This window comes from Lutra lutra, chromosome 18, assembly GCF_902655055.1.
Source record: "Lutra lutra chromosome 18, mLutLut1.2, whole genome shotgun sequence".
In the NCBI taxonomy this organism is placed as follows: Eukaryota; Metazoa; Chordata; class Mammalia; order Carnivora; family Mustelidae; genus Lutra; species Lutra lutra.
The window spans coordinates 23,065,586-23,079,123 of NC_062295.1; the positions used below are offsets into that span (position 1 = coordinate 23,065,586).

Sequence of the window (13,538 nt, forward strand, 5' to 3'; positions counted from 1 at the left end):
AATTTTTTTGGACCTATAAGTATATCCGCTGTTATGTGTCTACTAAGTAAGGGTCAGATTTGTAGCATTTCATAAAGAATGAGCTTGTTTTGTACCCTGTGGGGGTCCTTTTCCAGCGTATCTACTTTTGAACATTATAAGGAATTTTGGCCCATTTGTCTAAAGAGTCGCCAAATTAATTGAATTTCATGTCACTCAAATCTCATATTTAAGTATAATTCAACATTTTTAGGACACTCCAAAAGACACTGAAATCCTCCGAGGAGGCTGAATTTTAGAACGCGACGCCAACTGAGCCTTATAATAAATGGCCTGCATTTCTGGGCCTTTATTCTGTGCCAGGCCTGGCGCTAAGCACTTTGTACTCATTGTTTTTAACCTCTAGGAGGAGCCCTCGAGACAGTGATAATCATTCCCATTTCTCAGATAAGAAAACTGAGGCTCAGAGATGAGAATGGACTTCCTCAGGAGTCTCGAATAAGCGGCCAGATTCAGACTTAAATGCAGATTCTACCAAGGCGGCTGGATTCCCTTCTGGCTAGCAATGGCTGTGACACGTGTCCCCAGGCATGAGGCCCCAGAGCCTGGAGGAGAGGCCTCAGCACTGACGTTGATGGCAGAGGTGGCTCCTCATAAGCCGGGGGGACCCTCTCAGATGCCCAAGGCTAGACAGGAAGGGGCTGGAGTGTGGCTAGGAGGCTGAGTTCAGATCCATGAGCTCATCTCCACAAAAAGGCTGACAGAAAACAGGTAGTTAACTGCCCGAATTAAAGCTGTTCCAGTAACATGGACTATGCCATTTCACCCATATGCCCACACATCTGGCAAGAAAACAAGAGAGAGAGAGAGAAGAAAGAGGAGGAGGAAAAAGGGCCACCCTCTCACATCTCCACCCCCAGAGAAGCCACTCCAGAGCACGGCCTGGGTTGGGAGGAGGGAAGGACCTCTCTCTGTCTTTTTATTAAAGCCTTTGATTTCTGGTGATGTCCTTGCCAGCTGAGGGTGGAAAGGCGTGAGATGGTTCCAGAACACCTGGGAGGCTTTGAGTGTGCTGCTGCTCATGACCAGGAGACCCCAGCAAACTGAAGCGTTAGTGACTTGTGAACGAGGAGCTCTGATGCATGTTCTAGAAGGACACAATGGGGGAGAACATGAGAGGCCACGAGCAGCACCAAAGACTACTGGGGTCATCCTCCAGATGTCAAGCTGCTAAGCAGAGCTCCCTAGAGAAGAGAAAGAACCTTCTGATTCTTTGGCCCCAACACTCTTGTCTTCTCCTTCTGTCCTTCACCTCTCCATCCAACCCCTATCCCCTACTCATCTCTCTCTCCATCCACCATTCCCATTTTCCCCACTCACGCATTCACCATCCATCCATCCAGGTGTTTCCACCCACATATCTACCCATCATTCTACCCATGCACACATTCTACTCACCCATGTGTCTGCCCATCTGTCTCCCCTCATTCACCCGTCCACCCACTCAGCCCTCTTCCACCCAACCACTCAGCCCCCATTTAAACTTCTCAGAAGCAAGTGACCCACTGGTTCACTTCTATCCTCCAGCCCCTACAGCAGTGCCAACATATACGAAGTGCCTGATAAACGTTGGGTGAATTTGTCCATCCATCTATCCATTGACCTACGCCCTCCAACCACTCACCCATTCCCCGACTTGACATTCTGCCCACGTACAATGACCTATCATTCAAGGGGCAGTTCAAAGGTCTGTAGGCTTCCATGTTCTTGAGGATGAGGAAGGAAAACTCTTTGGGGACCATGGGGTGCTGCCCCGGGGATGAGAGGGTATTAGCTCAGGATGAAATTCTCAATCAAGTGCATTTGGGAAGGAGCAGGAAACTGGGGCCCTCACAGAGCATCTTGTCCAAGGCCCCCGTTTGACAAGTGGAGAGAAAGGCTAACTATCAGGTTGCACAGAGGCTATCAGATTGATAGCAGGTTAGCTGTTAAGACCCAGGGTTTTCCTGCTACTTCAAGTTGCTTCTGACACCAAAGCCCAGCTGGGAGAGTTCAAATGTCCCAGAGGCCCTGGAAGGTCAGCTGCCTGAAGTTAAGAACAGTGGCTTGTTCTCAGCTGCACTGTGCCACCGGTCTTGGTCATGAAGACCGGAAGCAGCAGCCCCGGCGAGCTGACCATCGCTAAGACCTGGTGGACCCAGGAAATACCAGACACTCAATAAACAGCTGCTGTTAGCTCCTTCTCAGCCTTCCCCATGATGCCCTCTCTCCTCCACCACCAACTCCTCACATGCACAGATTCTTCTGGACTCCCCCAGCCTCAGCACCCTCTTCTTGCTTGCTTGGCATCACCCCCACCCCCAGGAGCGACCACACAGCATTCAACTGCCGACTCCCTCCCGAATCCAATTTCTATCACCAGCCCAGACATCCCCCGATGAGTTGTGAAGCCCTATTTCCAACGATCTACATGGTCTCTCTGCCTGGTCTTCCCAGGGGCTTCTCAAACTCAATCCATCCAAAGGTGGGAGCGCAGCTGCCATGCTCCAGGAAGACTGATGAGGTTGGAGTGACTGAGAACAGAGGGCGACAAGGCGAGGAGTTCTAGGTAACGAGGTCAGAGACACAGTGGGGTTGGGGGGAGGAGAGAGGCCTCGTAAGCAGCCACCGAAGGACTTTGGCTTTTCCTTTGAAATGGGGAACGAGGTTGGAGTTCAGAGCAGAAGCCTGACTTCATCAGACTTAAGTTACAGAAGTCAGAAACGTGGGGATGGGTCATCTGATTTCCTCTATTTTTCCCCCCTACCATTTCTACTCAATGACGAAACTCAGTTTTCCTGGTCTTTATTTCTCGTCTCTGTCCCTCTTCTCATCTCTATTATTACTGTGACAATTCAGGGTCCGATCATCACAAGCTTAGTCTCTTGGCATGATTGCTAACTGGGCTCCACTTCTCATCTCCCCTTTCCAGCTCACTCTCCCCCACTGACCACCAGAGTGACTGATCTAAGATTACAATCTCCCTTGCTCAAAGCTCTTCAGGGACTTGTGATCTTAAGATCTTAATAAGGCATGCATGCATAGGGTCTCTTTGTAGACCTTGGCTCCCATGCCTCCGTACTCCAGCAACTCAGCTGCTTCTGACCCCACTTTCTCTCCCGCCCTAAGACCATACACTGACATACCCCCATTCACTCTACTGAAACTCACCTCATGCCTTTGCTCATTCATACAAGCCCTACCACTTGGAATACCCTGACCAACCCATTGTTTTTCTGGAAGATTCTTTCTTTAGATGTCACCTCCACCAGGAAGCTCCATGATTCCTTTCCCTCCTATCCCAAGGCTGGGATAAGTGCTCTTCTTGATGTTTCCAATTCTATCACAGGCACGGATCCATACCACGTTGTAATTGACCATCTACTTGACTGGCAACACACCGAACTGTGAACTCTTCAAGGGCAGAGACCGTATCCTTCATTTCTGGGTCCCAGGTTCCTAAAACTGGGCCTGGCATAACCTGTGAACGCTAAATGTTTAGAACATGGAAGGGGCTTGTCAGTGTGGACTCAGTATATACCTTGTCACGAGGGGATGGCAGGAGGTGCGCCTTAGTACGGGTACGGTTTCTGTCCGAACTAGAGAAGGCAGAGGGAAAGGGGAGGGCTGAGAATTCGGAATTCGAGGATCAGAGCAAGAGAGACTCGGACTACACAGTTTTCAAATCCCCCTACCCTGCTAGGACGTTGTCAAACCCTCACTAGCCCTAACCCTAACCCTAACCCTAACCCTTGAAGCTTCACTCACCGGGTGTCGGTGCCTTGGGTCTTGAAGAACACTGGAAGCAGAGGCCTGAGTCAGAGAAAGTGTTACACCCACAGCCAGAAAGAGATGTGGCTAGGGAGAAAGGTGCTGAAGTGTTCCTGGCCAGCAGTGAGGAGTGGGTACTGGGTGAGTTGGAGGGCGGGAGCACTGCGTAGTTCAAGGGCTGGCTGTGAGATCGGGGAGACAGGCTCGGATGGCTGGAAAAGTCAGCTGTGGTTGGGAGGGGTTAGGGACTGGAACTCGGGGTATGGTGGGGTCTCTGGACACAGTGGTCCTGGAGTAGGGGGGTCACCATGTTTGGATATCTGAGTCCCTCGGTCTTGGGTCTGTTTTTCCTTGGTGGGCACAGAGTTCGTGGGGCAGCCAGCAATAAACAAGGCCTCGTTGGTGAGCTCTGTGCTGATCCGAGTCAGGAATTCCTCAGATCGGGATAATGAAACCTTCTGCAAAAGGGGAAATCACAGGGGTTCAGCCTGGGAGTTCCCACAGGCGAGTCCCGGGTCTGGGGGCTCCCAGGCTGGGAGCTTGGGGTCTGAGGTCCGAGACCAGTATTGGAGGGCTGATGCTTGAGATTTGGCAGAGAAGGCACTGGGCATGTGGGGCAGTCTTGAGGACCCCAGGGCCAAAAGTGCTAGGGGCTACGGGCTCAGGGCTGAGGCTACAGTCTCAAGACCGGAGGTGTCGGTGCCCTTGGCCTCGGAGCTCTCCATCCACTTCGGCTCACCCCCATGCTCACCAGACTTCCACCAGAGAGGGTTGCCGCTTGGGACATCCTGCTGCCCTTTTTCTCCTCATTCCTGGTAGATGTGGATGCCATCTCCCTGGAAACAGGCGACACCTGTGTGAGGCTGAGAAACCAGCCTCTAGCTCCACTTCTCCCAGGGGTCCTCTCCTTCCTTCCACCCAACGCCCTACCCAAGACGGCAGCAAGCAGGCTTGCTGCCCCCGACCTGACAGACGAGTTGAAATCTTGGGCAGGAGGGAAACAGGAAGGGCTAAGGAGCCCCTATTTAGGTCTCAGGGGACGGGGAGTAGGAACCGGGGAGGAAGGCTGGAAAGAGGGGGACCAGGGCTGGTGCAGCCCCGTTGCCAGGATATCAGGGATTCTAGAACCAAAAGCGGGGGCCGGGGGAAGGGGGCGGCATTTTCCTAGCACGTCGCATTCGCTCTTCTGGTCTCCGTTCCACCTTCTTTGGGATCCCTCCTTGGGGATGGTGACCCAAACGCCAGAAGTCTGAGACACAGGAAGATCACATAGGGCGGTGCCCGGGACCAAATCCTCCTACCACTAGGAGCGCGCAAGAAGCAACCCCGCCCTCCGCCGCCCTCGAGCCTCTCTAGCCGCCTTCTCGCCGCCTGGAGCCGACGAGAGCAAATGAGGCCGGAGGTAGGGGGTGGGGCAAGGGGAAAAAAAAAAAAAAGCAAACCTGTGGGCTGTACTACATAACCTTACCTCTCGGGGACGCGTAGACCCAGAACCCGGGGGCATGTTCTCTCCTTGTCCTTGTCTCCAGGAGGATGTACCCTCCGGAGAAAGGACAGGAGAATCATTCGTCGAGGCCTCTTTCTCTTCTGACCTCGCCTTCTCGGTTACTCCCTTCCTTCGGCGCCGAGGCTTCTCCACCCCTCTCTTCCCTCTGCACTTGGTACGCGCCGATTGAAAGGGGCGGAGGGAGGAAAAAGGAAGCGGGCACGTCTTAAAGGGGCCGCAGCCATTTTTAGGCTTCTTTCTTTTTTTTTTTTCCTCCTGTTTTGCACACCCGGGAGCAGCTGGGGAAGACTGGGGCAGCCGCTGGAGGCGGGAGGGCCTGCCCCCGGGGGAGGGCGGGCTGTGCGCGCCCCTGCGCCCGACGCATCTCGGAGCCGGCCCATGCTCCGGCGGGCTGCGAGCGCTAACACCGGGGACGGGCGGGGACGGCGGGGGCCTACGTGTTGTGGGCGCGGCGGATCCGCGGTGCCAGAGGGTGAGGCCGAGCGGCGGAGCTGGGACTCGGTTGCCACCTCCAGATCGGGCCCCGGGCTGCAAGGGGGCCGCCGCGATGCCAGGCGAAAATATCTTCCTGTTTGTGCCTAACCTCATCGGTGAGTGCTGCCCGCGGCTCCGGGCTGAAAGGGGAGGGCGAGGGCCAGGGTCCCTGATCCCACTCTGTATGCCCCCGTCCTTCCCAAGGTTATGCCCGGATTGTCTTCGCCATCGTTTCTTTCTACTTCATGCCCTGCTGCCCCCTCACGGCCTCCTCCTTCTACTTGCTCAGCGGACTTCTGGACGCTTTCGATGGACACGCTGCTCGAGCCCTTAATCAAGGTGACAGACACCTCCTCTCAGCCAGCCTTTAGGCCCAGCCAACCCTCTGTCCCCTTTTCCTGCCTCCTCAGGACCTCGGGGCGGGCGGGAACTCGGGAATCTGAGGGCTTCGTCCCTCCCATCTCTGTAGAGAGCAGAACAGAATGGCCTCCTTTCCTAGTAGAAGGGATTTAAGCTTTGCTGTTGAGAAGAACTTCCTGACAGGGTGTGGGGTAGCAAGACTGGACATTGGCAGTGCTGGAGGTCTCCATGAGGAAAAATGGGTTCACCAGGTGATTCCTGGGGGGCTGCTCTGTGCCAGGCACAAGGAAGAGGGGTTCCAGAAGCCATGTTTCGAGGGAAAATGGAGAGGGAAGAAAGATGGTTTCTGCAGGGTCCATTAATTTTTTTAATCTGGTCTCCAAGCCCACCTGCCAGACATCCCCGAAGAGTTTAAGACAGCTTGTCTTGAGTCCTGGACCCTTGGTTCTGGGGTTGGTGAGCTGCAGAGCTAGCTTCCACGGCTCCTCATTTCATGTGGCAGTGACCCCTGCCCCTTGACCTCACACCCCACAGACAGCAGCAGTCTCTTTGCCTCCCCAGCCCGGGGACGGTGCACATTTTCAATCTTTAGACACTGCACCAGAGTGATACGCCAGTCATGGTTCCTGTCACAGACCCAGGGCCCCCAGTGGCCCCCTCCCACATAACACCCCCCATTTTTCAGGGACCCGGTTTGGAGCCATGCTGGACATGCTGACGGACCGCTGCTCCACCATGTGTCTGCTGGTGAACCTCGCCCTGCTGTACCCACGGGCCACCCTTCTGTTCCAGCTCAGCATGAGCTTGGATGTGGCCAGCCACTGGCTTCACCTGCACAGGTTTGCGGCAGGCTGAAGGGGACGCTGCAGTGGGGACGGCTGAGGCTGTGTGGGAGGGTGCCCGATCCCGTTCGCAGGTGTATTAAGCAATCCCGCCAAGTCGGGATCGGATAGTCCTGAGACTTCCAGATAGATAAGCCGTGCTGGGGGCTTCGGAATGTGGTATTCAAATCCTGATTCCTCTGGGTCATTACCAGCGAGGTGGTTGTGTGGCTTTGGGCCAGACCTCAATTCTTCGCTGAGCCCCATCTGCTCCACTCAGTAGAGGCAATCCCAGCACCTAACCTCATGGGGGCTCATAGGAAGATTCGATGGACGTGAGTGGCAAGGAGTGCTCATGAATTCCCCCTGCTTTCTCCCCAAGTTCTGTGGTCCGGGGCAGTGAAAGTCACAAGCTGATTGACCTGTCTGGAAATCCGGTGCTTCGAATCTACTACACGTCCAGAGTGAGCATTCCTGCCCCGTCCTGATTCCCTCCACGTCTGCCAAGCCCTGGGCTGAGCCCTGGTCTTGGGTGAGGAGAAGGCTCCAGGCACAAGGAGGGGACGCACCAACCCAGAGGAGACGCGGCTGGGAGGCCGGGAAGCTGAGGCGGGAAGGAGGATTGGTGGGGTGGGAGGGAGAAGCCAGATTGGCCTTCAAGCCAGTTCTCAACAAGCCTTAGGCCACATGGGCTTTATTCTGGGACCACAGAGAGTGTCTGAAAGGATTTATAAAGAGAGAAGCAATACCCTGAGCGCTCTCTTTCACCCTCACTCACCCCTGCACACCTGTTTCTGGTAGGTATGGTTCCTCCACCCGCAGAAGGCTCTGGCCCCTTGTCACTTAGCTGGGGGAGGGGCAGCACTGCTTAAGCAGCCCTTTTGCTCTCTGTGCAGCCTGCCCTGTTTACCCTGTGTGCTGGGAACGAGCTCTTCTATTGCCTCCTCTACCTGTTCCATTTCTCCGAGGGACCGTTAGGTAGGAGGCGCGGGGCTGGGCGGGAGGGTGGGAGGGGGTCCTGGCCTGCCCGGGGTGATGATGATGATGATGATGGCCTGGAGCCCGCAGACTTCCCGGTCCTCCTCCCCCTCACCTGCATCCCGTTTTCTCTGTATTGCCCGTGCTCCCTTCCGCAGTTGGCTCTGTGGGTCTTTTCCGAGTGGGGCTCTGGATCACAGCCCCTGTCGCGGTGCTCAAGTCTCTCATCAGTGTGGTCCACCTGGTCACAGCTGCTCGCAACATGGCCGCCCTGGATGCGGCGGACCGAGCCAGGAAGAAATGACCCCGGAACCTCCAGCCCCTGGCTGCCCACCTGCCCTGGGGAGTCTCGCCGGGCCATGGCGCTCCCCTCTCCCTCCTGGGAGGGCCCAGGCTCCCGTCTTCCTAATGTGCTGTCCAGCCTGCTGAGAAGGGGATTGGCCTCCGGGGTGATACCATGTTCTCTGAGATCCTGAGGACCAGTCCCACCCAGATTCCCAAGGACCTGGACTTCCAATCAGGGAGGATGCTTCGGAGGCCCCGCCCCTACAGGCAGTGCCCCCGGGAGGCCGAGAGGCCCTGGGACCCGGCATTGGCGCACCTGCTGGCTCAGCCCAGGGATCTGGCTTGGCCTGGGACTTGGGACACTCGAGTGAGGGAGATGAGCTAGGGGCTAGGTTTCTCAGAAGGCGGGGAGTCAGACTGTACCCCTGGCCCCAGGAAGCCTGGGGTACTCCAGCTGGGAGAGAAGGGGGCGTGTAGATCCCATCCCAGTCTCCTGTGTCCAGTCTATCCCGGCTCTGGAAGCCTCCATAATAGGGGGTATGGGGGTGAGGGAGGAGAGGGCTTCGTTTTCCAGGATTTGGTTTCCTTTGAGATACTGTTGAACCAGGGCCTGATTGAGGGGAGCGTGTCGGGGGGGAAGGAAGATCCATCTGGATGCTTTTCTCCTAGTTGTGTCCTTACTGGCTCCGGCTGTCATTCCACCATGACCTCAGAGTGAGGCCCTCCCTGCCACCCAGGTCTTTGCCTACCTGCTTTACTTTCTTTACAACATTGTCATTGGCTGTCTCCATTTTTTTGTATACCTCATGTTTTCTACTCCCACCAGAATGTAAACTCCCCGAGGGCACAGACTTTTCTTGTTCCTTCTTTATCCCCATAGTGAAGATGAACCTTAACCTGGCATATCGTAGCCGCTTAATAAAAGTCACGAACAGATCACTTCGTTTCTTAGAGTGCCATCCTTAGATGACCTGTGGATTGGTATTATTTTTTAAAGATTTTATTTATTTGTCAGAGAGAGAGCTCCTGAGCAGGGACAGAGAGCAGCAGGCAGAGGGAGAAGCAGGGTCCTCCACGAGCAGGGAGCCCAATGCAGGACTCGATCCTGGGACCCCATGATCATGACCCGAGCTGAAGACCGATGCTTAACCGACTGAGCCACCCCGGTGTCCTGCCTGTGAATTATTTCCTAAAAATTCAGCTGCTTGGACCCTGGGCCAGACGTTTAGAGTTCGGATCCCTGGGGATGGGCCCAGAGTCTGCTATTTTAATAAACAGCAGGTGATTGATTCTTCCCCATAATGTTGAGAGTTGCCATTCCTGTCTTAAGCCATTTTGGGGCACCTAATATGTCATAGACATTGTGCTGGGCTTCTGTCCCTAACAGCTACCCCTGCCATCTGAGCCTTCTCTGCTGTCTGGCACCAGCTTGCTTTTTAAGACTATATTCAGCCTCCCATATGCCAGAAACTGAGCTGGGGGTTCTTTGCAGATGTTACTTGTTTCGTCCTTATAATAGTCCCCGAGAGCTGGAATGTAGCAGCTGGGTGTTGGACCTCAGCTCCTGCGCTAGGCCAGGGGATTCCATCAGTCCTCTCCGAGGAGGTCACGGGCCAGCCATAGGGGAGATCATCATGCCCTCTGGGCTGCGCTTGTGGGAGGATGGAATAAGAAAGTGCTGGAACACGGATGTGTGGCTGAAGTGGGTGGGTGTCCAGAAAGCTGTTAGGGATCGGGGCAGGAAGGGTTAATGTGCAAGAGAGGAGTGATTCTCAGCTGCAGGGGTGGGGAGGTTAGAGGGCACGCTGAGCAGCTGCTAGGAAAATGGGAAGGATCTGGAAACGGAAACGGATTGATGTACTGGGGACACTGAGTGCCATGGGTTGGGGGTGGGAGAGCGGGCTAGAGCTGGGGCCTAGACCAGCCAGGGCTGCTCGAGGAGTCTAGTAATGCACTTGGACGTATCCTGAGGCCACATGGAGCCACTGAAGGGAGCCTTCAAAATAATAGGTAAAATACTCCTAGGGTAGAAATACGAAATCATAGGCATTACAGAAGGGCGCAGAAGTCGGCCTCCTTCAGCTCTCCCTTCTCGCCAGAGGTGACCACTGCCACTCCTTACCTTTATACCCGTCTGAATAAACTCTCCATGTCTTCACATACGTACTTCCGTATTTTAAAACTCATTCCATGTGTGTAGTGCTCTGCTCTCACGAGCTACTGTAGTTCCAAGGGCTTTTGGGCGCGTTCATTCCTTCCTTTCGCCCCCGGCCCCCAGTCTAGCCTTTTATTGTGCCCATCCTCTAGAGAGGAAATCGAGGCCCTCAGAGGAGGCCAGCGTGCCCCCAGAGCCTGCACCCTTAAGATCTGCTGTCCGCAGTGGCCAAGGGTGGCACAGAATTCCATTCACATTCATTAACCAGGTCCTGCCCCTGTGCAGGATGTAGGTAAATCCTCCATGCCTGGTTTTGGAGAACACTTAGGGGCTACACTTGGAAGGTCTGCAGTGGGCGTGGAACTTTTGCTTAAGCCCCACGGCCCTGCTTCCTTGGCTTTTGGCCCTAACCATTTCTAGTGACACCAGGAGTCTCTAACTTAGGTAAACCCAGCAAACCCATGAGCTAAACGGGAGACATGGGCGGGAGAGTGTCTCTTCCACTCCAGTAGAATACATGACTGAGGCCAGAGGTGCCTCCTGTGGTAGGGCCCCGAGGCTGGCCTCTGCCTTTGGTCCCATAGGCCTAGTGGCCAGACTGAGCCCAGGAGCAAGCAGAGTGACCTGGAGGACAGTGGGGAGAGTCTAGACTGAATTTATCTAAGGGACATAGCAGGGCCGTATGTTAGCATGGTCTGCGTGCTCACAAAATTCCTCTGTTGGAACCTAAGACCCAGTGGGACAGCATTTGGAGCCTTCCAGAATGGGAAGCCTTCATAAAAGAGGCTCCAGACAGCTGATGCCCCTTCCACCAGGTGGGGATAAAGCCAAAGGCATGGTCTCCGAACCAGAAAGAGGGTTGTCACCAGAAGTTGGCCATGCCGGTGCCTGGGCCTTGGGACTTCTTATGCAAGGGGTTCTTTTTTTTCTTTTTTTTTTTTCTTAAAGATTTTATTTATTTATTTGACAGACAGAGATCACAAGTAGGCAGAGAGGCAGGCAGAGAGAGAGGAAGCAGGCTCCCCGCTGAGCAAAGAGCCCGATGCGGGGCTCCATCCCAGAACCCTAGGATCATGACCTGAGCCGAAGGCAGAGGCTTTAACCCGCTGAGCCACCCAGGCGCCCCTGCAAGGGGTTCTTTTTATCTTTATTATTATTTTTTTTAATTTAAAGGTTTTATTTATTTGACAGAGATCACAAGTGTGCAGAGAGGCAGGGAGAGGGAGAAGCAGGCTCCCCACTGAACAGGGAGCCCGAAGCGGGGCTCGATCCTAGGATCCTGACCTGAGCCAAAGGCAGACCCTTAACTGACTGGGCCACCCAGGCAACCACATGAATACAATTTAAAGAACAGCTTCCCAGGGGTGCCTAGCTCCCCAGCGGGGAGCCTGCTTCTCTCTCCCTCTGCCCTTCCCTCCCACCCCCTGCTCGTGATCTTTCTCTCTCTCAAATAAAGCAAATCTTAAAAAATAAAGGACAGCTTCCCCTATTACCTTACTAGAGTCCATAAGCTCGTGAGGGGACCTGCAGTGGTCAGGAGGGGCTAGATTATGCTACGGTAACGTCCCCCTCCCCAGATTCCAGCGCCTTAATACGGGCAAATTCTCGCCCCTGCTGTGGTCAGCTGTGGCTCTGCTTCCTGCCATTTCTCTCCTTGGGACCCCGTTGACGGAGGAGCCTCTATTTGGGACATGGCCCGTCCCCAAGGCAAAGGGAAAAGAGAGGACAGCGATGTCCTTTCCCCTTGCATTTCACTGGCTAGACCAAGTCATATGGCCACGCCTGATGGCCATGAGATCCATGTGGAGACATCCGGTCATTAGATGGAAAGGGGTCCAGAGTTCAGGGGTGAGGTCAGGGATGGAGAACTTCATTTGAAGTCCATGGTACAGAGATGCTCTAAAGCATGGGAATGGCAAAGGTGGTCACTGAGAAAGAACAGGGTTTGGGGCGACCCGTGATTTAGACAGAGCAGAAGAAGTAGAGGTGGCCAGGTGTGGGCCTTGAGGTGGGGAGAAGGTGGAGTGGGCCATGTCAGGGGAGACCAGTATTAGTGATGCTGATCAGAGCAGTTTCCAGGAAGGAAGGGGTGGAGTCAGGGGGTTGAGAAGATAATGAGAGGTAAGGAACGGAAACTAAGAAATGTGGCTGCAGGGGCACCTGGGTGGCTCAGTCGGTTAAGCGTCTGCCTTCGGCTCGGGTCATGATCTCAGGGTCCTGGGATCGAGCCCCACATCAGGCTCTCTGCTCAGTGGGGAGCCTGCTTCTCCCTCTCTCTCTGCCTGCTGCTCTGCCTACTTGTGATCTCTCTCTCTGTACCCAATAAACAAATAAAAAATCTTAAAAAAAATAAAGAAATGTGGCTGCAAAGGAAAGAGACGGGAGCAGTGGCAGCTGGAGGGAAGGCAGGGCCCGGGGAGAGCCTTCGTGTTGCTTCCACTGTGGGCCAGAGAGGAGAGGCCGCTCATCGGCCTGGGACAGGGAGCCCGGAGGAGAAGGGTGGATAGCGCAGGCCAGAAAGATGATCCACAGAGTGGACTCGGGGGGACTTGCGATCAGGGATCTAGAGCCCAGGGGGAGAAGGCCCAGGGGGCCATGTCCCCACTGGGAACAGGAGGGAGGACGGACTCCAGGTGCTGGGAATTTGCTACATTGGCTGCCGGGAAACAGAGGGGCCTCCTGCCCAGTGTGCTTCTATTTTCTCTAAGAGGTGAGAGCAAGTGGGTGGGGATGTGGGAGACTGGGAGGAGGGGTGTGAGTGCTTGTTCTGAAGGAGAGCTCCCACAGGCCCAGAGAAGCAGAGTCAGAGGCCCTGGGTCTCCCTTAAGATGTGTTGCCATGAGTTTAAAAGGAGATCAGTCAGCAAGTGGGACGTAGCTCTCCCAGCATCCCCAGCATCCCCAGCATCCTGCAGCTAGTCCCAGGCTGCAGAGTGGGCGGAGTGGGCAGTGGTTGGTTTAGGAAGGGATGGGGCTGAGTATCACGGGGGAAGGGGAGAGATAGAGTTAAGGAGGGAGGTTTCTGATGAATGAGTTCTGGACAGGATGGATATGCAAGGGTGGGTGTCAAGGTTGAGAGGGGGGTTGGGGTCAAGGTCACAGAAGACTGGAGTTGGAGGAACAGTTTGGGAAGGTGAGGCAGCAGAAGCTGAGGTTTCAGAGGCGGTAAG

General features: G+C 54.8%; 2 protein-coding genes across 5 annotated transcripts; one reads left to right on the top strand and one right to left on the bottom strand.

The window, feature by feature from the left end:
* Window positions 1-209: 209 nt before the first annotated feature.
* Window positions 210-5,499, bottom strand: LOC125090344 (putative protein T-ENOL). Of its 4 annotated transcripts, XM_047712942.1 has the most exons (6): window positions 5,258-5,499; window positions 4,541-4,625; window positions 4,097-4,247; window positions 3,787-3,817; window positions 3,560-3,617; window positions 221-1,126 (listed from the first exon to the last, which is right to left on the bottom strand). In XM_047712942.1, exons 1-6 carry the CDS (start codon window positions 5,353-5,355, stop codon window positions 1,091-1,093), a joined length of 459 nt encoding a protein of 152 aa, XP_047568898.1. In that variant the 5' UTR covers window positions 5,356-5,499; the 3' UTR covers window positions 221-1,090. The 4 variants fall into 4 exon arrangements, with proteins under 4 accessions (XP_047568896.1, XP_047568895.1, XP_047568897.1 ...); XM_047712940.1 differs by lacking the exons at window positions 3,560-3,617; window positions 5,258-5,499 and adding an exon at window positions 5,059-5,197 and having other exon boundaries at window positions 210-1,126; XM_047712939.1 differs by lacking the exon at window positions 3,560-3,617 and having other exon boundaries at window positions 211-1,126.
* An 87-nt stretch (window positions 5,500-5,586) lies between these two features.
* Window positions 5,587-9,153, top strand: CDIPT (CDP-diacylglycerol--inositol 3-phosphatidyltransferase). Its single transcript, XM_047712943.1, has 6 exons — window positions 5,587-5,886; window positions 5,975-6,109; window positions 6,816-6,969; window positions 7,334-7,415; window positions 7,848-7,929; window positions 8,088-9,153. Exons 1-6 carry the CDS (start codon window positions 5,844-5,846, stop codon window positions 8,231-8,233), a joined length of 642 nt encoding a protein of 213 aa, XP_047568899.1. The 5' UTR covers window positions 5,587-5,843; the 3' UTR covers window positions 8,234-9,153.
* Window positions 9,154-13,538: the final 4,385 nt, after the last annotated feature.